General features: G+C 49.4%; 1 protein-coding gene across 1 annotated transcript in view; it reads right to left on the bottom strand.

Moving 5' to 3' along the window:
- Antxr1 (ANTXR cell adhesion molecule 1) overlaps positions 1-26,337 on the bottom strand; it is a 197,312-nt gene that overhangs the window by 58,766 nt on the left and 112,209 nt on the right. The window contains exons 13-16 of the mRNA XM_057766193.1: positions 22,050-22,145; positions 9,081-9,122; positions 2,687-2,782; positions 2,123-2,290 (exon numbers count right to left, since the gene is read on the bottom strand). Of these exons, the coding sequence (XP_057622176.1) occupies positions 2,123-2,290; positions 2,687-2,782; positions 9,081-9,122; positions 22,050-22,145 (402 nt within the window). The remainder of the gene's footprint in view (positions 1-2,122; positions 2,291-2,686; positions 2,783-9,080; positions 9,123-22,049; positions 22,146-26,337) is intronic.

Here is a 26,337-nt window from a genome sequence, read left to right as displayed (position 1 = left end):
TCCTCAGTTGTGACAACCCACCCAATTCTGACCTAGCGGAGGGCCTGTGTGAGTGCTGGCATTAGCTGTTCCGTCAGGCAGGAGGAGCCTGAAATCTTGCTCATAACCTCAACCTGAGTCTTGCCCAGGCAAGAGTCAAGAGTCTCACAGGCTTCCTCCATCTCTCCTGAGAGGTGTCTCCAAGGCTTGGATTCCAAGTGACGCCACATCACTTGTGGCGGGTGTTAAAATGGCCCTGATGTGAGAGGTAACCCAGGTTTCTTTGCTGAGACTGCTAACATGTCACAGAGAAATGGCCAGGTGCCCAGTTCCTATCCTCTGAGCTCCAGCCCTGCCTTAGGCAATGCTGTCAGTGACCTCTGGTGACACCCTGTCTACTGGGCTTATTAAAACCCAGATTCTGGGCCCTATACTGGAGTTTCTGATGTAGCCATTCTTAGGTGGGACCCCTCAATATGTGTTTCTAACAAGTTCATGGGTGAAGCCAATGCTGATGGTTTGGGGACCACACTGTGAGAATGGGTGGTTTATTACGATGATCAAGGAAGCTCGGGAGCAAGGACCCTAGCATGATGAAGCATGCCTGTGATCACCTTCTGCCACAAGTGCCAGGGTATCCTGTGTAACTAAGGGAGACACTTTCTCAAAGAGGAAGGGCCGGGGAGGGAGCACCAGCCAGAAGTCCTTGGGGCAACAGAAAGGTACTATTGGGTGGGACACTCGGGTGTGGGATCTTAAGGCTTGGCAGCTGGGATAGTTTTGAGCTGGTACCTGGAATAGGCAAGGCTTGAGGGCACCTTGCAGGTCTTTTGTGAGATTGGGCCTCCAAGACTGGATCCTCATTCTGACTTCCTCTCCCCACCCTAGGCTCATACAGGGCTGAGAAGGCCCACCATCAGTATCTGTGCCCGGCTCAGCAGGGCCTTGACAGGACTCACTGGGCAGACGCAGATGTCAGGAGGGTGCTGGCAACATGTTCAGATTTCTAAACCTATTTGTCCACATCCTGATTCATTTAGCAAAACCCACCCTGAAGCTACCAGTTAAGAAAGGAACAACATGCCCTTCCAACCTCGAAGATTCCAGAAATAAAAATACAGCTAGAACCACGGATGCGGTGTTAGTCACAAGGTGGATGGATTCCTGAAAACGGCAGGACAGAAAATCCCCCTTCCTCTTCTCAGAGGATCCTCTCGGCTCCTTCCTGTCTGCACACGTCTGCACGCCACTGCACGTTCCTCACTGGCGAAGAATTAGCAGCAGCAGCCGGTCCCCCAGCCAGCTGGGCTTCACCCACAGCTCAGCGTTCAACCCTTTGCCTCGGGGAGGCTTATCCTAAAAAAAGAATCTCACGGCTTTAAACAAGCCCAAATGGAAACTGCACAATAGTTCCCGTGAGCCTGAGCTCATTCCTCCGAGAAACGGCAGCTTCCAGTCCAGACACGTTCTACCTAGAAGCACGCACATGTGCGTGTGGAGGCCAGAGATTGGCTTGGGTGTCTTTCGCAGTCTCTCTTTGAACCCAGAGTGCACCAATTTGCCTAGAGTCCCTATCCAGGGAGCTTCAGCGAGCTCCGGGGATCTTTTGTTCATGCAGCAATCATTCACAGGCTCAACTATCTCCCCCAACCTGGCATTTCTCTTGATGGATATAAGGGCTGTTCCTAAGCTAAAAGTACTCAGAGAAGGCTAAAAAGCTTGTCCGTGCAGCTCCTGGAAGAGGGGCAAGGCTGTAGGCATGTGTGATGGCGGGAAAGGAGACTAACCAGCTGGAACCTTGGTTTGCAGACCTTGGAGAATAGACTTTACGGGAGTTGGGATGGGTTTTGTCTAGAGTTATAAGCTTCTTGGGTTCCAGTGGCTGTCATAGTGCAGGTGCAGAGGGGCAAGGACACAGAGAAAAGTCCTGACTCCTCACATGAGCCATGTGCACCCACGGTGACAAAAGCCCCCTGGAAGCATTCTTCACCTCCCAGGGCTTTAACTTCTCAAAAAACCAGAATCAGTGAGGGCCCAGAGCTGATGGTGGAGTGCCGGGGGGGGGGGGGGGGAGAGAATGGAGAAGAAAGAAGACTGGCTCATAGCTGGGAAGAGACTGAAAGGACTCTGGGCAGAGACACACCTTGATGGGCGAGTACCACTTCCGGGGGGAGGAAGGCCGGCGCATGTTGTTGTTGAGATTTCGGGGCTCCGGGAACTCATACTCTTGCTCTGGCATCTTGACTCTCGCGTTCTTTGCCTTTTCCAGCTTAGCTCCTTCCTCCGTGGAGCCCTTCTCTCCCCAGCGAACCTAATGGTGGTGAAAGCCCATAAAACAGTTACAGGATCGCACGGTTTGCCCCTTGAGAACCAGAGTGGCAGGGGTGACTGCACGCCCCCGCGTCCTCTGTCCCTTTAGGATTGTGAGCCAGAGATGTGGGAAAAGGGAAAGTGGGAGCAGGAAGGTTGACAGAAATGGGGAGTCATGGGCTGGAAGAATTAGAGGGAGAACAGCCTGGATGAGTTTGAGAAGTGGGGTTTGGTCCAATGAAAACAGAAACCACTGGGGGCTTTGGAAGACATGTGACCTCTGCTGACTGATGATGGGCAAGACCTCTTCCCAAACCCCAAGTGTGGGCCCCCAGCATTTTCTATGGGTTTCTATCGCTAGGTGGTTGGTCATAGACAGTTGTGTGAGGGCTCTTACCTCCATCCTTTTGATGCCTCCCACACCACGTCCACCATAGTAAGAGGCATCTACTGTGGGCCATTTCTTTTTAGGCAGACCATCATCATCTTCTTCCTGCCAAGAGATTGCAAGACATAAAGACAAAGTCCCCTAAGGTTGTGTGTGTGTCTACTATGGTGAGGTAGACAGGAGCAAGCTGATACAGTCAAACCACATGGTTTCAGAGCACAGTTAAGTCCCCATGCTCACTGACTCTGGAGGTCATTCAGTCTCTCTAAGTACAGTGTCCTGATCTGTGAAAATGGGTGTTAGACAGTCTGTGGACAGACAGCCCCGGGAGCAGGCCCTTTCCTTCACAGCAGGGTGCTGTTTGAATGTGCCTCTGCTCTTCATGGGTTGGGAGGGTAATCTCTAAGGCAACAGTGTTAGGAGATGCTCTGAATGACACAGAAGAAGATCTCATTAGATGCAGGCCCCTTGTCTCTGGACTTCCTGCAACTGTGAGAAATCAGTTTCTTTTCTTGATAAACCATTCAGCCTTGGGTATTGTATTATTACAAGAGAAGATGGTTTTATGAGTGACATCATTTGTCAGTTACAGAAGTGCAAACATTGATCACCACCTACTCCAGCTGTTCCATGATACACAAGAGACTGTCAGATCCAAAGCAGTGGACAGGAAGTTCTGACTTAATGCCCTGTCCAGTGGATGCCCTGCCCCTTGGTATAAGAACTTGAGTCATTGAGTCACATCTGTGTTTGCTTTTTTTTTTTTTTTTGAGATAGCTGAATGCTTATATATAGAACAAACAAAAATCCATCTCTATTCTTTCCTGGGCTTCCTGGCACACTCAAGGCACCCTCTCTCCACTTCTCCACTCTCGTGTGTGGGACCTTAGAAAAGGAGGGCAGATCATCCAGAGACAGGCGCCCCCCCCTCCGCATGTAGATTCACAACAGGAAATACTTAGACATTCTGTCAGCTCCACCAAACCTCACTTTAGTCCCTGACCTGAGCTTTCTCTCCAAACCAAACAATAGCCACTAAAGTCAACCCTGAGCCCAAGGTCTGAGCAAAGAGAGAGCCAGCGTTTCCCTGCAGTGAGCGGAGTGCTGTGTATGCACCAGGGCCTGCGGGGTTGCTCAATCCCCGGGAGCAGGGAGAAACTTTGATGTGTCTTTTCACTCGAGCAAAAGTTGACGGAGCAAGTTCTTGGGGCTCAGGGCTTCTGGGAGGTGTTTTCCCCCAGTCACCTTCAGGGATGGATTCAGAGTTTTGTTTTGGTAAATAAACTTTGGTGACCTCCATAGTTCCCGGGGGTCAGGATTGGCTGAGCCAAACTGTTTCACAGTACCAAGCAGCAGGAATCAGGGCCTTATGGGAAATCAGTAGGAGGTGGTCAGAAAGGAATGGGCTGAGCCTCCTAATCTGTGAGGGTACCCACAGAAGATGGCAGGGAGAATTGTTGAAGGAGCAGCAGGGCTGTGTCCCGCCACCCGACTAGCTTTACACCCGAAATAATTACACAGAAACTGTATTCTTTTAAACACTGCCTGGCCCATTAGTTCCAGCCTCTTATTGGCTAGCTCTTACATTTTGATCTAACCCATTTCTAATATTCTGTGTGGCACCACGAGCTGGCTTACCAGGAAAGACCTTAACCTGCGTCTGTCTGGAGTGGGAGAATCATGGCGACTGTCTGACTTGGCTTCTTTCTCCCAACATTCTGTTCTGTCTACTCTGCCTACCTAATTTTCTGTCTTATCAGGGCCAAGCAGTTTTCTTTATTAATTAACCAATAAAAACAACAGATAAATACAAGACCCACCTCCATCACTGAATGGATGGCAGGGTGGGAGAGGAGAGCCAGCTACACCCACAGCCATGGTCGCACAGTGCCGCCCTCCAGGCCCTTACATAGGTCGGGAGGGGGATGGGAATGCAGCAAATCCAGGGGACAAAATGACACAGAAGCAACGAAAGCCGTCAGCAGTGTGAGACAGTTCCCAGCTGGGGCTGCCGTCACTTTCCCACCAGGGAAGTCACATTTAAATCTTAAAGGATGTTTTGCCCCAGACGTCACTAGACGAACCTTTGGGCAACACCATGGTAGCGCATCCCTCATGGTAGCGCAGAAGACAGAGGCCAATTCTGACATGTTTGTCTTCAGGAAGACCAAGCTGAGCTTTCTCAGGAAACCCGAGAACCTGTGCTCTTTTACTGTCCCTGCTGTGCCAGGCTTTGGTGCGATCCCACACGGCACTGTGCAGGGGTTTGTGTGCCTTCTCCATGCCTCCTACCTTTCTTCCAGACATTTCCTAAGTTACCTGACATGTGTGGAGTTGCAGTTCCCAGAGAATTCAAAGCTCCTTGTGCTCACCTCTATTGACTCAACAAATATTTAATTTTTAAAATTAGTTATTAAGCAAAACGGTGCATGGAAGGAGTGAGGTTTCAGATTTTGGGGTTCCCTACCTCCTGCACATATGCAGTGCACTGCTACTGGCCCAGGATGAAGGATGCCAGCCTCCAAAGCACTGGGCTCTTCCTGCTTTTCTGACATCCACACCCAGTGGGGACGAAGGGGAGCTTTGTTCCCCAGCTCACTGTGAGGGCCCCTGGGAAACCATGTGAAGCAGAGTCCAGCCCAATCTTTCCACCTAACTTTAAGTATCATAGCACCCTAACACATCTTGTACCCATGTGATAAACTCTGGGTGACCCCAAATAAGAACCACTTGTATGTCCTTTCCTTCATTCCTGCCAGTGACTGTAGTGGAGGTCCCATGCCAGACAATGTTAGCGGCCTGGGGCTGCTTGCCTTCTGTGTTTGTCCAGGGCACTCTCCCTGGGTTCACCCATCTCCATCTAAACAGTCAATAGTGATATGAAGTCAAACTTTCCCTCTGAGATATATATATATATACACACACACACACACACACACACATACATACATATGATCTGGGTAACCACTAGTTACCGAAACCTTCATTGTTGAATAACATTGTGTCTTGAGGGAGCCATGTTGTCATAAAGTAAATGGCACAGCTCTAACACAAATGTAGTCAAGGCATCCGTAGAGGTGACTATACCCAGATGAGCCTCCAGACAGAGGGCACTGCTAACACAATCTCCCAGAAACTGCCAACTCTTTGGGACAAAGTCAACGAAGATCAAGTCTCACTCTGGTGTCAGTGGGAGAAGACCTCACCCCCGGGTCCCCTTTAAGGTGTTACCCTGAGCGTCCTCCCTTCTGCTGAGATCTGCAGCTCAGGTGACTGACTGTTCTTTATGCTGGCTTAGGGATTTCACTTCCAGGGACAGGGAATCCCAGAAAGACATACCTTTCGCACTGAGCACTTTGTACTTCCTATCAAAGAGGATTCGACACGAAAGACGATCACTATAGAGTTATAAAGCTGCCTTCATCCTGAGTTTAGTTATTTATACACTGGAGCTCCTCTGGGCAGGATGGTTTTATGTAATTTGATACAAGCTAGAGTCATCAGAGTGGGGAGACTCAACTAAGAAAATGTCTCCATAAGAGTGACCTGTAGGCAAGTCTGTAGGGCAATTTCTTAATGAGTACTCCATCAACAGTGATTGATGGGGGAGCCCAGTCCACTGGATGCCACCCCTGGGCTGGTGGTCCTGGGTCCTAAGCGGTCTGAGCAAGCCATGGGGAGCAAGCCAGTAAGTAGCACTCTGCATCAGCTCCTGCCTCCAGGTTCCTGTCCTCACTGCGTTTGATGATGTACTGTTATTTAGAACTGTCAGTGAAATAAACCCTTTTCTCCCCAAGCTGCTTTTGGTCATGGTGTTCATCACAGTAGGAACCCTGACTAGGATGGCCTCCCTTGGGATGTGATGGTTACAGATCGGATGAAGGCCAGTTAATATTCAGCTTGTCCATATACACATTAGGCAAGGGGTTGCCTGCACGGGGCTCTCTCTCTCTCTCTCTCTCTCTCTCTCTCTCTCTCTCTCTCCTCTCCTCTCTCCTCTCTCCTCTCTCCCCTACCCAGGCTGACCTCAAGCTGGAGGTCCTCCTGCTTCAGCCTCCTCAATACTGGAGTCCCCAGCATGCACTGCCACCCCTAGTTTGCACTCGGATTAACTAGATAGTTCCTGACCTTTGAGTATTTAATGATCTTAATCTTTAATGTAGAGGGAGGAGTTAATGCAAGACCCAGAGACCACCAAGAACAAAAAGGGAGGTACCCACTTGAGGATATCAGAGGAGGATCTTCAGGGTACCCTGAGGCCAGTGCACACACGCTGTGCTGAGGCCTCACTGGGATCTTCACATGGGTTGGGCTGGAGAAGTCGTCTAGATTCCAATTAAGATTTTCAGTGCATTGAATAAAATACTTAACATGGTCGAAGTTATGTTATTTCTTTCTGTGGGATTTCCCTCTTTCCTTTCTTCCTGCCAGAGCACATCAGGAGGGGACCAGGGCCCCCCGAGCCCCAGGGCAATACACATGCTGAAGTAATCTTCTTGGCAGTAGGAAGTTGCCTTAAGCCTCCTACAAGCCTTCAGGTCCCAAGTGTCCACGGTCATCACTGTGTTTCGGGAACTACGTTTGCCTTTTTCTGTCAAGTATGGTCTCCATAAAAATGCCAACGAAGCTGAAAAAGCTGTCTCTTCCTTTCCCTCACTTTTGTCTATTCTTTCTTGTTTGGGCTCCAGCCTTGCATCTTGCATGTCTGTGCACCCATGATGTCCGTGAAACCTTGTACTAGATGTTACATGTAGAGGACATCAGGCCCCATGCTACCAAATCTCCAGCATTTCACCTTCAAAAGGCCAATTCAGAGCACTCCCCAGAAAGAGCCACTCCAAATGCCACTGAGAGGGAACATTTTCCACCAAGAACGAACATAGCAACCGTGAGGATGTCTCACTTGCTTTGTTCTGGGATTCCAAGAGACAGATGCACACAACACAGGCAAAGTCAGACAGAAACGTGGACTAGCTGCGGTTCCTGCTCTTGGAGGGTTAAGAACAGACTCAACAGGGAGAGAAAGGTTCTCTTCTCCTTTCTCTCTGCACAGCAATGCAATTTCCTCCCTTGATTTCTGGGCAGAGAGCTAACATTCCTGCAAGATGTGCATTAATTGATTGCAGCTATTAAGTCTCTCGGCGTTCATGCAGCTTTCAGCACACGAGAGACACATGGAATTTCAAACCTAATCATCGTTCTTTCTGTGTAGGGAGACTGAGCTGGGACAGGGACAGCTGAGCTGGGACAGGGACAGCTGAGCTGGGACAGGGACAGCTGAGCTGGGATGGGGGGAGGGGAGGGGACTGAGTTGGGACAGAGCCAGCTGAGAGGTGGTATCTGAGGTGCATACAAAAAAATAATAAAACAAACAAACAACAATAACAACAAAAAACCTACAGGAACATAGCTAAGAATTTGAAACCCCATCTTGGTTCCTCTTGGCCCCAGCAAGTTTTCAGATCTAGGGCTCTACTCTGGTAGTGTTTCTCCCAAGGATCCCAGCAGTCCCAGGCTGGGAAATCCATTTGCTGTGAACTCCCGCCCACCAGCAGCTGTTAACACCTCTGCTGGTTTATTAGAGCCGCCCTAGCGCGCAGCAGCTTCCTGGCCAGGTGAGTGGAAGAGTCTGAGCGGTTGTCTGTAGACCGTGAGGATTTGAGAGTGAAGCCAGGATATTAGTACTTCCTGCTCCAGCATAGATTCATGACCACCTGGCAGATTTTATATAATACTGTTTTAAATTAAAGAAAAATGGGAAACTTGGCACCAGTCTTAGGAACAGGGATTCTATGCAGAGTGTGGCAAACTTGCCCTATCCTATACATGTGAAGTGTATATCTGCAGGGGGACGGAATCCTAATACGTTTCCGAGGGAAACTTAGACCTTTAAAACCCCAAATTATTCATTGTGCGGGTAAAAACATTCATACATAGTGAGACAGGTCTGTGACCCCACCGCTGGGGAGGCTAAGGTAGGAGCGACATGAGTTCAAGCCCAACCTGTGACACAGGACCCTGTCTCAGACAAAGGGCAGGGGCGGCTAGGGCTGCAGCTCAGGTGGAGAGCTTGTGGAGCCCGTGTGACATCCGGAGTCAAGCACAGAAAGAAAGTCAACAACCAAAACACATCCCCTCAGCAGGAAATCTTCCAAAGTCCTTGCAGACAGAAATGCCAGACAAGTGTATGCGCTTTAAAGTTTGTCTTTGTGGAGAGAAAGCAGCAGGGCCCCTGGCTGCCTGTGTTGCTCAGGTCTTGTTTACCCTGGTGAGGGAAGAAGGCCCGAAGGTTCCCTTTCACAGGCAGTGGGGCCCAGTCCTGCTCAGCAGGGGACCATATAACCGGCCAATTTGCCCCATTCTGCCACCTGCCCACCCCAAGCACCCTGCTTTGGCCACTTACCTCACTCTCCTCAACAGGGGGTGGCGGGACCTCCTTGATGATCTGTAAATGGAAAGGAGAATGGGTCAGTGGGGTCTTTAGCCTCCTGCTCCCTAAGATGTCTGCCTTAACTACCAGAGGAATAGTCCAAGCACGGGCCCCAGTCTATGCCATGACCTGATCATACAGAGTAGCCCAGTGAGAGCAGGAACTGCCACGAGGGTCCATCTTCAGTGTGAAGTCCTGTGTGAAGAAGCACACTCCACAGCTGTTTGTCTTACCTGGGCAGCTAGTCTCATTCATCTGTCCACCTGGCCACCCAGGCCTGAGGCCGCCCCTCCCTCCGTCCAACCATCCACACATTAACACAGGATGGTGAAATGGGTGATCTGGGACCAGCGAGGTTCAGACCAGGCTTCTGTGTCTGGAGGTCCTTGACCACCGGCCTCAGAGGGTCCATGTGGAGACGTGTGTCAGGCTGAGCAGCCCCTGAGAGAAAGCAGTGAGGAGGAGGGCCCAGGGATCTCTCCCAGGTACAGACGATGCAGAGGCAAACATATGTCAGTAACTACCTATAAGACTATTCCTCAACTGCCCTGTCCGCTGTGTGAAGAGAGACAGACAGACAGTTCCAGTAAGTAAGTCGATGCAAGTCCCTTCCCCAACATGGTGATGGGCCCGACAACTCCAGTCATAAAAGGACAGTGGGCAATTAACTGGAGTTGAAGGCCTTTCCATAGCACTTTGGCTATGAACCACTGATCTCGTACATTCTTTGGGGTCCTGCTACCCTCACTCAAGCTTATAGTTAGGATTTTGGGACCCCCACATGGAACATTTTCTTTAGGTGACTTCTGGCAAATACAAATCTTGTCCTGTAACCTTTGCTGTCTCAGCACCAGGGCTGCCCAGGAGTTCCCCTAGGAGCACTTAGCATCCCTCACCATCTGCTAAGTGTGTGTCTTCTGCCTCTTCAATGAATGAATACTATCCTCAGATGCTTGGAGCAGCCTCGGTAGCCTGTCTAATCAATGCGGATAACATTACAGATTGTGGTAGGGTGGAGACAGAGGTGAGGATGAGCGCCCTAGTGAACACTTCGTATTATTAAATTAGAGAGCCGCCCTACCACAATCTGTAATGTTATCCGCATTGATTAGACAGGCTACCGAGGCTGCTCCAAGCATCTGAGGATAGTATTCATTCATTGAAGAGGCAGAGCTGAAGGCCTCCTGGGGTTTAGAACTACTGCTTCATCAGCTTCAACTTCCTGTTGCTGTGGGAAGCTGTGCTTTCGCTCACCCACTCAACTCTCTTCGGAGACTCCCTCAGGGGAACCTCTGGGGAAGACTCTTACTGCTTGCTGCTGACTTCCCATCATTCCAGAGACAGTGAATTATTTTAAAACAGGAAGTGGCTGGAAGCTGGAGGAAGGGATGAGGAGGTGGGGGCAATAACTTGAATGGGAGAAGTTGGGGGGATGGTAGGATGTTTGCAAAAAAAAATGGCAGATGCTGTGGCTAAGGCAAGGTCCTCAGTTCTGAAGAGGCTCAAGGCTGCTCCTTCACTGCATGGGAGCCTAGCACAGTTGTCGAATGTAAATCCCAGACCTGCCTTGTCACTGTGAGGATTTGAGAAGCCTCTGGGTCGCCTGGAGCCTCACAACTAAGGAGAGCAAAAACATAAACCTTGCAGGAGTTGAACCATCTGAGCAACTGCGTGTGCAGTACCAGTCCTGTGAAGACAGAGCAGAGCGCCCTCCCCGTCTGCTTCTTCCTCTACAGCATCTTTAAGAACCCCCTGCATAAGCCAGGTGTATGGCTGGCTCCCCAACACACGCGAGATAGGACCCTGGTGTCTGGACAGTGGCCATGGGATTCAGGGATGTCTGCGGCCTCACACAAGTTAGCACATGACAGGACTGAGCAGATATGGCTCTGTTGGTGAGCGCTAGCGGTTTAAGCATGAGAACGGATGAGTTCAATCCCAGCCAGCCATGTAAACGTCAGATGTGGAGTTTTGTGGCTGTAATCCCAGTACTAGAGAGGCAGAGGTGGGACAGTCCTTGGAGCTTGCTGGTCGGCCAACCCAGACTAAACCACAAGCTCCAGGGTTGTCTCAAAAATAAAGTGGGAAGCCATTGAGGGGGACACTCAACATCTAACTCTGGTTCTCACATGCACACAGGCATATATGCATACATGCACACACACACACACACACCACACCACACCACACTTAACGCATGACAATGTTTGGACACACAGCATCGGGAGCCCACCACTCAGAATGACTCTGATTTAGTTTACTCCACACTTACTGAATATCTATCCCAGAGCCTACAGAGGGCTGGATCGAATGGAGCCCCAAAGACAGTGCCATCATCCATGACTTACTAATGTTGGTTACAAGGAACTGGCTTGTGATCGAGATTCCATATGAATACATAGTAAATGTGGCTCCTCAGTTTCTGAAAATCAATCCACTGTGTTCAAATTAATCCACCGTGTTCAGAGAAACAGAAAGGGGTACTCTAACCTGGCCTTGTCTGCCGAGGGGCTGGCGGAGGCAGTGAAGAGGTCCTCCAATTGCTTTGAGCTGGTGAGACCAGCCTGTCCTGGGACACAATAGCCAGAGAGCATTATAGCTGTGTCAAGAGCAGCACATGGGCGACCGTGGGCACTGCCCCGAGCACGGGAAATGCCCATCTTTTTTATTCTCCACAGTGGGAGTCTCTGTTCTCTGAGAAACTACTATTCAGAGCTTCATGGAAACACAACCCTCACTACACAATGAAAGTTTATTCAACTTCAGGAAAAACTGAAGTAATAAAATTGGAGAAAAGTAGATGGGATCTTAAATGAATTATATTATACAAGATGATCCAGACTCAGAAAGATAAGCAGGACATGTTCTGTCTCAGGTGGCTTGTAGCTTTCCATATTTTTATAGATGTATTAACATAAATATGTAAGTGAGGGTGAGTGTGGGTCTTGGCTATGAAATTGAAAAGGGGTCCGTTAGAGGAGACAGAGGTGTTGAGGGTGGGGCAAAAGGGATCATGTGATATAAAAGCGGAAAGGAGGTTACTGAGGATGGAGGGCAAGGGAGAGGTTGGAGATGGGGAAGAAGCAGGGAGAAGAGTCCGTGGAAACCAATTCTGTACTGCTGGGAATCAACCCAGGCCGTAGCACGTGCAGGGAAGTGCCCTACCAGTGACTTACACTCAAGCCAAGTTCAGGTTCCTGTGAGCACCCCAGGTGGTTGCTGGAGAAACAGTGAGGGCAGATCGGATGAGACCCGTGGCATGACAGGCCTGGGCTGGCTTACAGCTGCAGTTTAGCCATTGTGACTTACAGGCAGCTGAAGGTGCCGGGGCTCTGGAGAGCGCTCTCCATACCTGTAACGTGCCGGATGCACTGGTGGCCTGACTTTGTGTGTGCTTGTCCTCTGCTGTGCTCGTGTACGGTCTCAGTTCCCACAGCTCTGCTTGGTCTTGCTGACCCAGCTGCTGTGTCCTGTGCTTTGGAACTCACACGTGTGCTCTGGCCACCCTTCCTGACCCGAGTGTCCCCACCCACAGGACAGTGCATTTAAGGAGGAAGGAATCAGGCCTCCACGCACATGAAGGGCAGAAGTCACAGGACTGGCTATCATCCACTCATACAACTTCCCATATGTTTTTCAAGATTTCTTTCATTTTTATATTCTATATGAATGAAAGTTTTGCCTGTGTGTATGGAAAGTGCATCACAGAAGTGCCTGGTATCCTTGGAGGCCAGAAGACGGTATCTGGTCCTCTGGAGCTGGGCTTCCCGAAGGTTGTGAGCCTTTGGTGGGTTCTAGGAACTGAACCCCTATCCTCAGCAAGAACAGCCAGTGCTCATAACCGCTGAGCCATCGCCCCAGACTCATGGCTTTATATGCCCCCTCCTTGCCTGTCTCTTCTCTCCATGACGAGAGTTGGCCGTCAGCGAAATCGCACAAGCTCCTGGGAGCCAGAAGTTTATCTCATGGTACAAGACATGGTACTAACAGAATTAATTTTCTGGCTCCTTTCTCTAGAGTCTGTGTTTACATCCTGCTTTGTTTGTGCATGAGTTGCCTTCCTAGCGCTCTGCCCGCCTCCTCTGGTCGCTCAATGCTGACAAATACTCCACCAATTCACGGGGCCTCTCTGCGGTCTCCACAGGCCCAAGGCAACAGCTGAGGCTAGTGAGTCTGTTAAAATTATGAACCCGCCCTCTAATTTTAATGAGCTCAGCAGCTGCCAAACTTTCCAGTATTAGAATTGTGTAGGGGACTTTTTGCTAAGAGAACTCCAGGTGCAATGCTTCCTCAGCCGACTGGGGCCAGACACTTGCATTTCTAGCAGGTTCCTAAATAATACTGACCCCAAGGGTCTGTGGACCACATTCTGAGGACCAGGAATGAACTGATTTCTAGCAGTCTGTGTATCAATGCACTCTGGGCAGAGGTGTGTTTTGTGTTAGGTCAGACGTTTCCACAGCTGTGCTGTGGATTTCTGTGACTGATCAGAAACCCAGCTCTGAGTCCTGCGTGGCAGGGATTTGTAATTCTAGTGTCTGGAAGAGAAGGGAAGGGGATCCCAGGTTCGAGGCCAGCATGTGTTACCCAGGGCCGCCTCCCTCTAAACACTGCTATTGTTTCTTTTCTGTTGCTGTAATAAAAGACTCTGACTAAAAGCATCTTAGAGGGAAGGGCTGATTTGCCTTATGCTCTCAGGTCACAGTCCATCCCCGAGGGATGTCAGGGCAGGAACTCAAGTGGGAACTTGGAGCAGAAACCATGGAGGAGTTTTGCTTTCTGGCTGTGCTCCCAATGTTTAATGAGCATCCTTATACAATCCAGGATCACCTGCCCAAGGAACGGTGACATCACAGTGGGCTGGGTCGCCCCACATCAATTAACAATCAAGACATACCCTCTGGCCAATGTGATCTGGGCAAACGCTCAAGCCAGGCTTTCCTCTCAGAGGACCCTAGGATGTGTCTTCTAGGGACTCAAGCACAGATCTTATCGTGCGGCCCACACCATTGGCAGTGAACTCTGGGCTGCATTAGCAAGTCTTTTTGCCACAGTGAACTCTGATCTTCCAGGAGATACAAGCACACACGGGCAGCTTTGGTCTCTGACCTGAAGCTCGGAGCATGTTGCTCAATCACGATTTCTGGAAAGTATGAGCGTGTGCTCCTCTAACGGAGAAGGTGCAGGAAGCATTTCCTCTTTCAACATCCTTGCTCTCAAGTAAACACTTGGCACTTAATGCTGCAAGACTTGCTCTGGCCTCTCAATCCTCTGGTGTGATATTTTGGGCCTGAGGTGGTACTTAAGATATTCAAAGTCCCTCCTTATGTTAGAGCGGCCCAGGACACTAATGTGTGATGGGAAATCTCATAGCATCTAGGGTGGACAGAGGACTAACTGGCATTTTTCCAGATGCCACTGAGACCCACTCCCCAGCTCCCAAGTCCCTTCACTGCCCTGAGGGTGGATGTTTCACTTCTCAGCTCCGGGTCTCAAACTGACTTCCCGGACAGTGCTATAGTGATCTGACAAACCGGACACTGCAGACACAATCTGTGTTGTCCCAACACAGCTCCATCCCGTGTGTTTGTTCATGTGTGATAGGCACGCTCCATTCCGTGTGTGTTTGTTTACATGTGACAGACACAGCTCCATTCCATGTGTGTTTGTTTACGTGTGATAGACACAATAGTTCTTTTTTTTTTATTGTAAAACTGAGAAATTTTACTAGCTTGAAAGAGATGATTTTCAGAGGCCAAGAGAAATTAACAAGGATTTTAGCTTTGTGTGTGTGGTAGTGGTGACAGACTTGTGGGATGTTCACCATCAGATGTAGAGAAATGTGTGACAAATCTTTTTAGTGTCCCTGAGGGGGAAAGGTCAACTGACTGGTAGTGAGTTGGGTGGGAAACAAAATTTACACACGAATGCACACCTCATCTGCTTTCTTGATTCCATTTACGTGTGTGCAATCAAGCAGGGACATTGGTCCTGAGTGTGTGCTCTTTTCTTTATGGAGAATTGTATACAACACTGTGGGGCAGGGGTGTGTCCTGGCTACAACAACACCGTGAGATAGGGGTGTGCTCTGGTGACAACACCGTGGCATAGGGGTGTGTCCTGGCTACAACAACACTATGAGACAGGGGTGTGTCCTGGCTACAGCAACACTGTGGGATAGGGGTGTGTCCTGGCTACAACAACACCGTGAGATAGTGGTATGTCCTGGCTACAACAACACTGTGAGGTAGTGGTATGTCCTGGCTACAGCAACACAGTGGGCTAGGGGTGTGTTCTGGCAACAATCACAAGGTGAGGCAGGTATGTGTCCTGTCTATAACCACAAGGTGAGGCAGGGGTGTGTCCAGGCTTTATGAACCAAGGACCGAATGAAAAAGAAACCTTCAGCGTGTGGCAAAGATGCCTAGACAGAGGTGAAAGGAATGGAATGCTGGGAAAGCCAGGCGCAAAGAAGCCCAACGTGACTTCATGGAAGAGGAAAGTGGGTTCTAGAGAGAAGACAGTGGGGCTCTTGATCTCTCTTTTGCTATACATGGGCCACGGGCATATGAAGGAACAATGGTGGAGCAGGGTGGCTCTTGGGCCTCGTGAGAAGCACATATATATGTCCATATATGTGTATATACACATATGTGTATTTTTCTGAGCCAGGTTTTCTCTGTGTAACAGCTATGGTTGTCCTAGAACTCGCTTTGTAGACTAGGCCGGCCTTGAACTCACCGAGATCCACCTGCCTTTGCCTCCTGAGTTCAGGCATTCACCACCATGATTTTTTCTTTTGACTGGAGAGAGTAATCAAGCAGGTTTTCCATCTCAGACAGTGCTGAGGGAATACCAAGACAGTAAGCCCCAGCCATCATGTCCTTCCTCCTGGCTAGTCTCTGCTCTAAGGGGCACCACTATGTCACCTTAATGCTCACAGGCACAGTGTGTGTGCTCAGTCTTTTTACAACAGATCAAAAGTATGTATTTTCTGTAGAATTTTTTTAAATCATAATTTGTGATGCCTAGGGCCAACAAGATGGTTCAGAAGATAAAGGTACTTGTGGACAAGCCTGATGACCTGAATTTGATCTCCAGGACATACATAGTAGAAAGAAAACTGACTTTTGCAAGTTGTTCACTAACTTACACACACACTTAAAAAATCTAATAAAAGCTTAAGCCTTAAAGATACTGAAAAGAATGAAAATTTTATTGAGTTTAGTGTAGTTCCCATAAGATTGTATATAATTTTTAAGATTTATATGTATGTATGCATACCTGTTTGTCTGTATGTACATTACATGTGTGCAGTACCTGAGGAGACCAGGTTGGATTCCTTTGAATTGGCACTAGAAATGTAGGACTCTAATACTAGAGAGGGGAGGGGTGCTTGCCTTTTACACTCTAGCCTTTTGTTCTCATCCCTAAGCCTCAAGATAAGTATTTGCATCAAAATCAGGAAGCCATAGGCAGGTGGGAACTCCATATAAAAAACCAAGACAGACAGATCAACCATCCTTCCCACAAATGGACTGGCTGAGTTTAACACAAACCTCAGGTCTGACTGTGAAGTGATTGCCGCTGCCCAGCACAGCCTCAATCTACAGCTTTCACATCCCACAAGCTGAGCAAAGACTCGGACAAGGCGTTTGGAAGGAAGTACAACACCTCTCCAAAGAGAAGAGATCTTTTTAGAGATAAGACCTTCGGAGTTTCTTTCTCCATTTGGAACTCCAACCTGAAACGGTTTTGTGCCTCTTACCTGCCTGAGGCTGGGGTTGTTTAAGAGGCCACATTTATCGACGTCTAAAGTGACAGTCACAAGTCACAGTCAGAATGCTAAGAGGAGAGGATAAGGCCCAAGGGACTGACTTGGTGATTTGGCAGAACGTCTGGGCACAGTGGCCACAGTGTGATACCAGGGTCACTGCGGAACTCTGGGAAGTGGCACAGTAACATAAACCCATGAGCTCAGGAAGCCCTGGGTTGGAGGAGGAGCACTTCTGACCTCTGCCTGGGCTATGGGCCAGCTGTTTCCAGTTGCCAGCAGGGTCAGTGGAGTCTGAGCAAGGCCACAGAGGTCAGTGTGTTGATGATGCTGTGGTATTTTTGAGCTAGGAGACCCTGAGGCAGACTCCAAGGAGGGAGGGCAGAGGCCCCGTCACAGTCCCGGATTCTGCATTTTGAGTTGTTTCAGCCTCCTCTGAGATTGTATGTCTTCATCATTTCTGGTGGAATACCAGTGCCCTTGGTGTGAGCATGCGAAGGCATTGGGGATTGTGGACAAAAAGGGCCAAAGAAGATCCAGGGTCAGTTTATTTGGGGATTCACCACACACACCATTCTAATAAAGCCCTGAGGAAGCCTGCCATGAAGACGGTCTTCAGCCTAGTTCAAGCCTGGCATCTTTCAAGCTATTGCCTAAACCCCTCCTGATTTGAGGTGTGCCGTTTTGATCTGGAGGGACCTTACTGTCCAGGGGATGCAGTCTGGGAGAGCTGTCCCTCATCACTGTAGTTTCGATAATGCAGCTTGATCTGAGAGCCCCAAACCAGGGAATCTCCAGAGGGACTCAGAGGAAGCAGACTGTAAGGAGACCAATGGGAAACAGCACAATTCTCAGTTCCTGGTTATTTGATGGGGATCTGAGGTTAAAGAATTTCCCCATCCTTTCAACTGACAGCAGAAGTCGAGGCTTTGGCAGTGTGTCTCCAGTGACAGCTGGCCTCTTTCCCCTGTACCTGTAGGCACAGGAGAAGGGTGGGTGGGTGGATTTCAAGATAAGCAATGACGTGGGCTCAAGTGGAGGAGGGAAGCTGGCAGGAGAAGGTGGAGATGCAGAGGGGAGGGCAGGGAAGCAGAGGGGAGCAGGGATGCAGAGGGGGAAGGCAGGATGCAGAGGGGAGGACGGGGATGTGGAGGCGAGCAGGGATGCAGAGGGGAGGGCAGGGATGCAGACGGGGAGGGCAGGGATACAGAGAGGAGGACGGGGATGTGGAGGAGAGGAGGGATGCAGAGGGGAGGGCAGGGAAGCAGAGCGGAGCAGGGATGCAGAGGGGGAAGGCAGGATGCAGAGGGGAGGACGGGGATGTGGTGGCGAGCAGGGATGCAGAGGGGAGGGCAGGGATGCAGAGGGGAGGGCAGGGATACAGAGGGGAGGACGGGGATGTGGAGGAGAGGAGGGATGCAGAGGGGAGGGGAGGAATGCATAGTGAAAACTAATTTCCTAAGTAGTGGAGTGAGAAGATCCAGATGGGTGGTGTAGGCTGGAGAGCGATCAGGGAACACATACACCTGTCTGAGCCCACAATGCTGGATGAGCTGCTGTCTGCTTGCACTGGGTTTAAATCACACAAACCACTGGCAAGCTCCTTGGTGATGCTGGGAGTGGGTGTCTGAACCTACAGTTCAGTGCTATGACAGGGATGGAGGGCGGTATCTTAAGACTTTATTCTTGTTTCAGTTTGAGGCATATTGAGTTCTAGTTGGTCACCAGAGATGTCCAACAGGCTAATGTGTTATAAAGTCCCTGAGATTCAAGAAAATGAATCAAATGTGACCTTTACAAAACTACTAGAAAACTGCTCACAAGGTCCCTTGGAAACCAGAGAACAGATTTTCTACAGAGTGCATGATGAATGAACCCGCCCAGGCCTGTTCTAACAACCCAAACACAATCCTTGTTCTTACCTAGGCTCAAATGTAAGGGTTCGCTGGACGTAAAGGGCAGCTGGTGTGACTAGCAGGAATGAGGAGAGCTGCAAGTGTAGACTGTTTGTCTTTGAATGTGGTAAGAAGCACAAGACCTAAGGTTATGTTATATGACATTTGGTAAACATAAACACGGCCTATAACATAGGGGTAGGTTATGATAACACAAATGCTCAAGAAGTCACCACACAATACAGTTTGGACTGTGGGTGAGCTCTTTCCCCAAAGATGAGTTAGCTTTTTATAGCACAGGTTGGAAACTAGACAACTTAGTACTGGGAGCTGTTTTTTAGTTCGGAGTGACTCTGTGGCTGCCTTTCTCTTCACCCTGGTTGGGTTCAGTGGGAGAAATGGATGTGAGTAAACCCTGGAAGGACTAACAATGCGGCCTGAGATGAGAGAACAGGGGACATTGCTGCAGAAATCGAGGTGCAGCATGAAATGCGTGCTCACAATAGGATGGCTATCTGTGGTGTATGTTCTGAAGACAGGGGAACTGAGTAACAGCAAAGAAAGAAAATCCAAAAACCAGAAAATCCCAGCAAGAGGTAAGAGGATGATCATAGTGGTCATGGCAGGAAGGAACACAGGGGCAGGCTGATGGAGGAAGGTCATTGGTTAATTAATAAAGAAAGTGCTTGGCCTGATAGGTTAGAACATAGGTGGGTGGAGTAAACAGAACAAAATGCTGGGAGGAAGAGGAAGTGAGCTCAGATGCCATGCCGCTGCTCCTCTCCAGGGCAGACGTGATGAAGCTCCGACCCAGGATGGATGTAGGCTAGAATCTTCCTGGTAAGCGCACCTTGGCTTGCTACACACATTAATAGAAATGGGTAATCAAGATGTAAGAATTAGCCAGTAAGAAGCTAGAGCTAATGGGCCAGGCAGCGTTTAAATGAATACAGTTTGTGTGTTGTTATTTCGGGTAAAGCTAGCTGGTGGCTGGGAGCTGGGCGGCAGGAACGCAGCCCGCAGCTCCTTCAACAGGCAGGTGACAACTCAGTCTGTAAAGCACGAACAAGACTTGAGTCAATCCCCAGAGCCTATGCTTTAAAAAAAAGATGAGATGTGTACTTATGATCCCAGTGCTGGGGAGGCAAGGACAGGACAACCTCGCTGGCCAGCCAACCTACCCTAGTTGCTGATTTTGGGCCAATAAGGGACCCTGTCTCCAAGGAGAGAGATGATGTAACTGGTGACGACACCCAAGGTTGACTTTGGCCTCCACGTGCACATGTACACGCATGCACATGTACCTGCATACTCATGTGCATGTACCTGCATAGACATGCAAACACGGTAGGTAGAAAATATAGCTAGGTATTCTCAGGATAGGGTGTTCCTGGAGACGGCCCTCCATCTACTTGGATGCTCCAGGAACTTTGAGGTTTAGTTAAGTAATGTGCTATACTCTGGAGACCCGCAGGCTTAGTTTCCAACAGTTACAGCTAACAGGCAAAGACAAATAAAAAGAAAACCATAATGGTATTATTCGTTCCATGAGGAAGCTGTGCTACCTGCATACCTGGGAGGAGAAGGTGAGAGCTGAGTTTGGAGGAGGGCTGGGTTAAGAAAGGCCTATGCAAGTCACCTTGTGGAAGGGACTGAAGAGCCGTGAGAACATGGGGTGGGCTGGTTATGGTGATGATTTGGGGGCTTTTTTGGAGACAGCTGTATTAGTCACTCTTCTTATTATTGTGACCAAATATCTGACAAGAGGTAATGTGTGTGTGTGACTATGTGTGAGAGTGTGTATGTGTGTTAGTGTGTGTATGTGTGAGTGTATATGAGTGTGTGAGAGAGTGTGTATGTGTATGTGTGTTTATTTTGGCTCACAATTTAAGAAGGAATACAGTCCATGAGAGTGAGGAAGTCATGGCAGCAGGAGCGTGCCGCACTGGTCACATGTGCAACCAGAAAGCAGAGAGTGGAGAGGGGAATGGGCCAGGTTAACAAACCTCAAACCCCATTCCCAGTGATCCACTTCCTCCAGGGACACATTTGGGAGCTGGGGCAGTAAATTCACCGGCACTGGCCAGCCAGGATGGAGGTCACGTAGGCATTGTCTGTGTTTTCAGAAAGAGAATTTAAGGGCCTGATGTCTGGTCCCACTTTGCGTCCCCACCTTGGGTAAGTAGAGAGTAAAAGGTTAAGAATGATCTGTCTAGGGTGGAGGTCTTGCAGGTTATTGGACACTGTGAATCTGATCCTGGAGAGAGGCCGCCCGTGCCCACACTCTGCAAGCCCTCCACGGTTCCAGCTGTTTCCTTACCATGGATACAGTTATGGGGTCCAAGTGACATTTCCCACACTTGGAGGAAGGGCACGAAAAATGACAGAGGGAGGTTTGGGGACTGTGGCTCACAAAGACACGTCTGTTAGTTAGAGGACTGTGGGGTGCAGTCTCTCAGGGTGGAGGAACTTTCCAGAAACCTCTGAATGGGTCTCTGTGGGGAGACCCTCTTTCTTGCACACCACACTCCCATTCCGGAAACACATGACTTCATCCAACCCCAGTCAGGATCCCCAAAGTGAGTGGTCAACACAGAGTTTGGAGGGCATTTGAAACACTGGGGTGTAGGTCAAGGGTCAGCAACAAAGGGCGGGGCAGTCAACTGCATCACAAACAGAATGCGGTTGTCTGTCTCCAGGATCTTTTCTCACCCAGGAACCCTCAGCCTTACAAAGGAGACCACATGAAGACAACGCTGGCTGCCTTCCCAGGCAACGGGGACTTAAACCAGATAAATTCGCTTAAAATTATTTTGAAAATTGCAAAACAATCCTGCCTTGGATGACACTGCTTCCTGTCATGAAAAGTTTATTTTGGGAAACATTTCCCACCGATATAAACCCAGCATGGTACGAAGTATCAATAGATCCCAACTCCAGCAACGTGCTTTTGGATAGTGAACACACCCAGCACCGGCTGCATGCTTTTCCAATGCCAAACACATATGCTTTAATCTTTGCCTTCTACATGTCTGTACCCAACGGCTTTGCCATTGGTGGTCTTGCCCCTGCCCATCCTGAAGACTCACGCTCCTCCTAGGTCCAAGTGACCAAGCCTGGTTTTGTCAAAAAAAAAAAAAAAAAAAAAAAAAAAAAAAAAAAAAAAAAAAAGCAAGCAAGATTTATCTCCTACTGTTGCAGTTCCTTATCTTCCCCTGACCTGGGGTCTTCGCGTGACCCTTGCCTGTTATGGCCTCAAGTTGGCTCACTTACCACTGTGCAGCAGAGAGGCCAGAACCACCAGAGCAGCGCCAGGGCCAGCAGCAGGAAGAGGATCAGCAGGGCAATTGCCAGGATGGAGCCGTCGGACTGTGGGCGAAGAGAGGGTGGTCAGTGACAGATGGGGTGCTTGGGGTCTACCCTTCCCCCCACCTTCCCACATAACGATGGTAAATTTGAGGTCTAGATAAGTTCACAGTGCAACGCACACCTGAGTGAGACTATACCCATCATTCAGGGTCAAGGCTCCATAAATCCTTTCTTTGGCTGATTTTCAAGAGAAATAGATTTGATGTTTCAGGGAGCCTCTGATCTTTATTTGGGGATGGTTCTGAATGATCCACCTTACAGGTGCAGAGGTTGCTTAAGACTACGCCTTGTCTCTGGGTGCAGTCAGATTTCAGTCCCCAAAGCCTGGGGTTCTGGCCCCCGCCTGGGGTTCTGGGCCCCACCTGGGCTCATTCAGAACACCCCTACTTAGGATTCAGCCCCACACCCTACCCAGGAGTGTGTGCAACAGCCTCCTCGGGTGTGCGTGGAAAGTCTAGAACCACTGACGAGAGGCCACGTCGGAAAGGGGACAGGGCCACTTCTGCCAGCTGGCAGGGGAGGGTAGTGTGGCGGAGAGACTGGCAGTCAGCTCATGTGGCTGTGTGTGGTGGGGGCGCCAGGCAGCCGAGGTCAGTTTTAACTGCTTCTACACGTTCCCAGATCATCCTGCAGAAGGGCACGGTTGCAGGGCCTGAGGAGTAGTGAACATAAGTTCCACTTGTCACCAGGTGTCATGTTCTGAGACTGCTGATTCAGGAAGCACCCGGGATTATGAGTCTAGGTCCTTCCCTGCCAGCTACAGAGGCCTCAGTTTCCTGGGGGCATGGGGTACCACTGTACACATCAAAAGCTGCTGAGTGAAACGGGCAGCCCCACCTTTGGCCTAAGAAAACCATTGGGTATATTTTCTTAAGTTATAATAATACAAGTAAAAAGGGTGGCTGTGCAAATTCTTAATGTACAGTTATCAAGCTATCAGCTGCTATGCTGGAACATGCTATCAAATAACATTTAAACAAGAGAGACAATTCCTGGCATAAAGAGATCTCTGTGCACTCGAGTCAAGAGCGGGGAGGAAGATTGTCTCCACCATTTACTAACAATTTCACAAGTAGCTTTTTGTTTGTTTTGAGACAGGGTCTCAGGTGGCTCAGGCTGACCTTGAACTCCTGATGCTTTCGCCTCCATCTCCCGAACGCTGACGTGCTAAGATTATAGGTGTCTGTCCCACACTGGGCATTTTCACTAACAGCTTATTGGTATGTACTAAAATGTTAAAGTATCTTCACTGGTAGGGCAATTCAGTTCTTTCTGAAATCTGTATTTTCTCTTTAAAAATTTTTCATAAAGAGAAATATTCCAAGAGACTTCTTTAGAATATTTGTGTGGAGGTCTCTGGGACACGAGCATGAACACAGGGAAGATTATTCCGTCAGTGATCTGTGGGATCTGCAGAAGGGCTCAGGAGGATGGAGGCTTGCCACCCGGCCGAATCACCACAGTGATCTTTAGGGAGACCATTTACGGCGCTCCCAGGCTCTGAAGGCTGTCCCCCTCCCACAGCTACCCAGGAGGGCGGCTGGGTGGCCTGTCTAGGACCCCACAAGCTAACGGCAGAGCCAGGATATGAGTCACTCCCACTCTGAGAGCTTGGTAGGACTCTGGAAGAGGTTTAAAGGCAACTCTCATTCCCTGGAACTCTCTGGAATGTCTTTGACCAAAAAGCCAGGGAATGAAACACCCTTGGCTCCAGCCAAGAAGCCAAGGTTTGGGAATGTGGGATTGCCCTCAAGGGAGCCAGGCCTCAGGCTCAGGTGCAGGGCCGGGCAGCCAGCGTGTGGGGTGGGGGAAGCAAGGGTCCAACAGCAGACAAGGCCATGGCAGGAAGGCCCATTGCGCCCACACACGGAAGTCTGGAACGAAGTGTGTCGTTAGCAGTGTTGACGAGAAGTCACGTGCTAGTTAAGGGCAAGTCTTGTGGTCTGTCTCTGTAATCTAGGTGACAGAGTGAAGTGAGAAAGGCACTGCCTCTGTAGCAACTGACGACAGCAGGGACAGTGGAGAGGAGAGGGCCAGGCCTTCCCATACAAGCGATCACTTCAAACTCCGAGCTGGAACTTTCCTCTGTTTCCCCATAGCAACCAACACAGTGAACATTTCAGATCGTAAACCTGTCCGCACTTGGAATAATAAGTGGTTTGGTCGCCAAGAGGCTTATAAAACTTCAGCCTCCATAAAGACTGCAGACTTTAGCTATTCACATTGTACACGTCACCCTCCTCCCTTATTGTTTCTGCCTCAGATAAACTCAAGCAGGGGCTGAGATGCTGCACAGCTCACTTCTACACTCCCATGGAAGACGGGGGCAGTTTACGTGGCAGCAAGGGCAGAGGACTGCCCCATGGCGGGTGAAGAAGCTTCTAAGACATCCAGAGTGGACACTGGCGGCTGGTTCTGCAACAGCCCTTAAGGAGTCGTATTCCACCTAACTGTAGTGGAGGAGGAAGGGTTTAGCAAGGCGCCCTCTCCGCATGCCAAGGCCCAGGGTGGGGTGTTTAAACATTTTCTTGTGCCTTGGAGAAAACTGTGGCCGAGGTTCCAAGTGTTTCTTGAAGTCATCGGTGCCACGTTCATAAATGTCACTATCAAGTAAGAAAGAATGCCCTTTGTTTTCTAGAAACAGACCTGGAGCTAATAGCTCATCAGGAACATACACAGCGAGTGTGTATTGTGTCTCTGCTCTGTGCTTTCTGGGCAGAGCTAAGGGGCGCGGATCGAAGTAACCAGACAGCCTCAATGTGCTCAATGTGCTCAGTCTGTGGAACGATCTAAACCACAGTGCAGGGGGACATGGCTACTCAGTACCTGCATACCCGCCATGGTCTGTGGAGCAATCTAAACCACAGTGCAGGAAGACATGGCTACTCAGTACCTGCATACCCACCATGGTCTGTGGAGCAATCTAAACCACAGTGCAGGGGGACATGGCTACTCAATGCCTGCATACCTGGTGCTGAACTAAACACACTCTCTCTTTGCACATTCTGACAGGATGATGACGATAATGGTGATAAGAATAATTATGAACATAACTAATATTTATTAGGCACTTATGTGCAGGAAATATCTTTATTCTGTGTGCTAGGCTAGCACATTTCATTCTTATCAATAATCTGATGAACTCTAACTTTCTTTTATACCCCCTTAGAGTTAAATATACAGAGGCAAGGAGATCCAGAGAACCTTTGAAGGCTTACAGAAAGGCCCGGATGCTTGTTTGGTTTGTTTTGTTTTTATACAGAGTTGGAGTCTCACAGTCTCTCTGTAACTCAGACCAACCTAAACTTCCTCTTCGTACCTCAGTCTCATGAACATTAGAGAAGCTAGAATTCAAGAGTGGGTAACCTGGTTCCCAGGTGTAAGCAGCTGGCTCTTGGCATTAGCAAGCTACCCTGATCTGGGGAACAGTGCCTGGGAACCAGCACTTCACACAGGAGGGGACTCGTGGGTGGGTAGCCACCCTGCAGGGGCAAGGAGAGATGTGCACACCTGCTCAGAGGCAAGCACGGAGTTTGCTCATGAAGGTGTGAGTGGGGCTGCATGGAGTGGGAACTCAGCATGTGTGGAGTCAGGTGGAAGACAACTGGACTGGCTGTAAGAGGCCACTCGGGGCAAATGCAGGACTGTGGCATCTATCCTCACCCAAGGGAACTCTGAGTAGCTTTACCTTGGGGGGTTCTGTGACCTTGTGGTCAACAATGAAACCAACATTGTTTATACTATAGAGTCACGGAGCATGAGGAGAAGTGTAGAGATCAGAGACCAAAGGGCAGGCTATGACTCCCAGTCCATCAGGTTCTTAAGGGTGACTTTGGACAAGGTCACTCCTAAGGTGCTTGCCTTTTAATGAAAGTGTTCAGTGCTCTTCTTCCTGACTGTGGCTGGCCAGCACCTTGTGCTTCCTAGATTCTCAGTGTGGGACTCTACTGTTTAATAATCTTAATTGGACAAAAGGGGGAAATGTTGTGGAATAATCCTCTTGTACACTGTAAAGGTTTGCCACTTGAATTGGTTTACTAAAATGCTGATCAGCCAGTAGCCAGGCAGGAAATATAGGTGGAGCAACCAAACTAAGGTTTATGGAAAGGAAAAGGGTGGAATTAGGCGTTGCCAGCAGACACAGAAGGAGTAGGAAATGAATGTGCCATGCTAATAAAGATACCACCATGTG

The sequence above is a fragment of the Chionomys nivalis genome, chromosome 1 (genome assembly GCF_950005125.1).
Source record: "Chionomys nivalis chromosome 1, mChiNiv1.1, whole genome shotgun sequence".
NCBI lineage: Eukaryota > Metazoa > Chordata > Mammalia > Rodentia > Cricetidae > Chionomys > Chionomys nivalis.
This window is presented reverse-complemented; position numbering and strand designations above follow the sequence as displayed.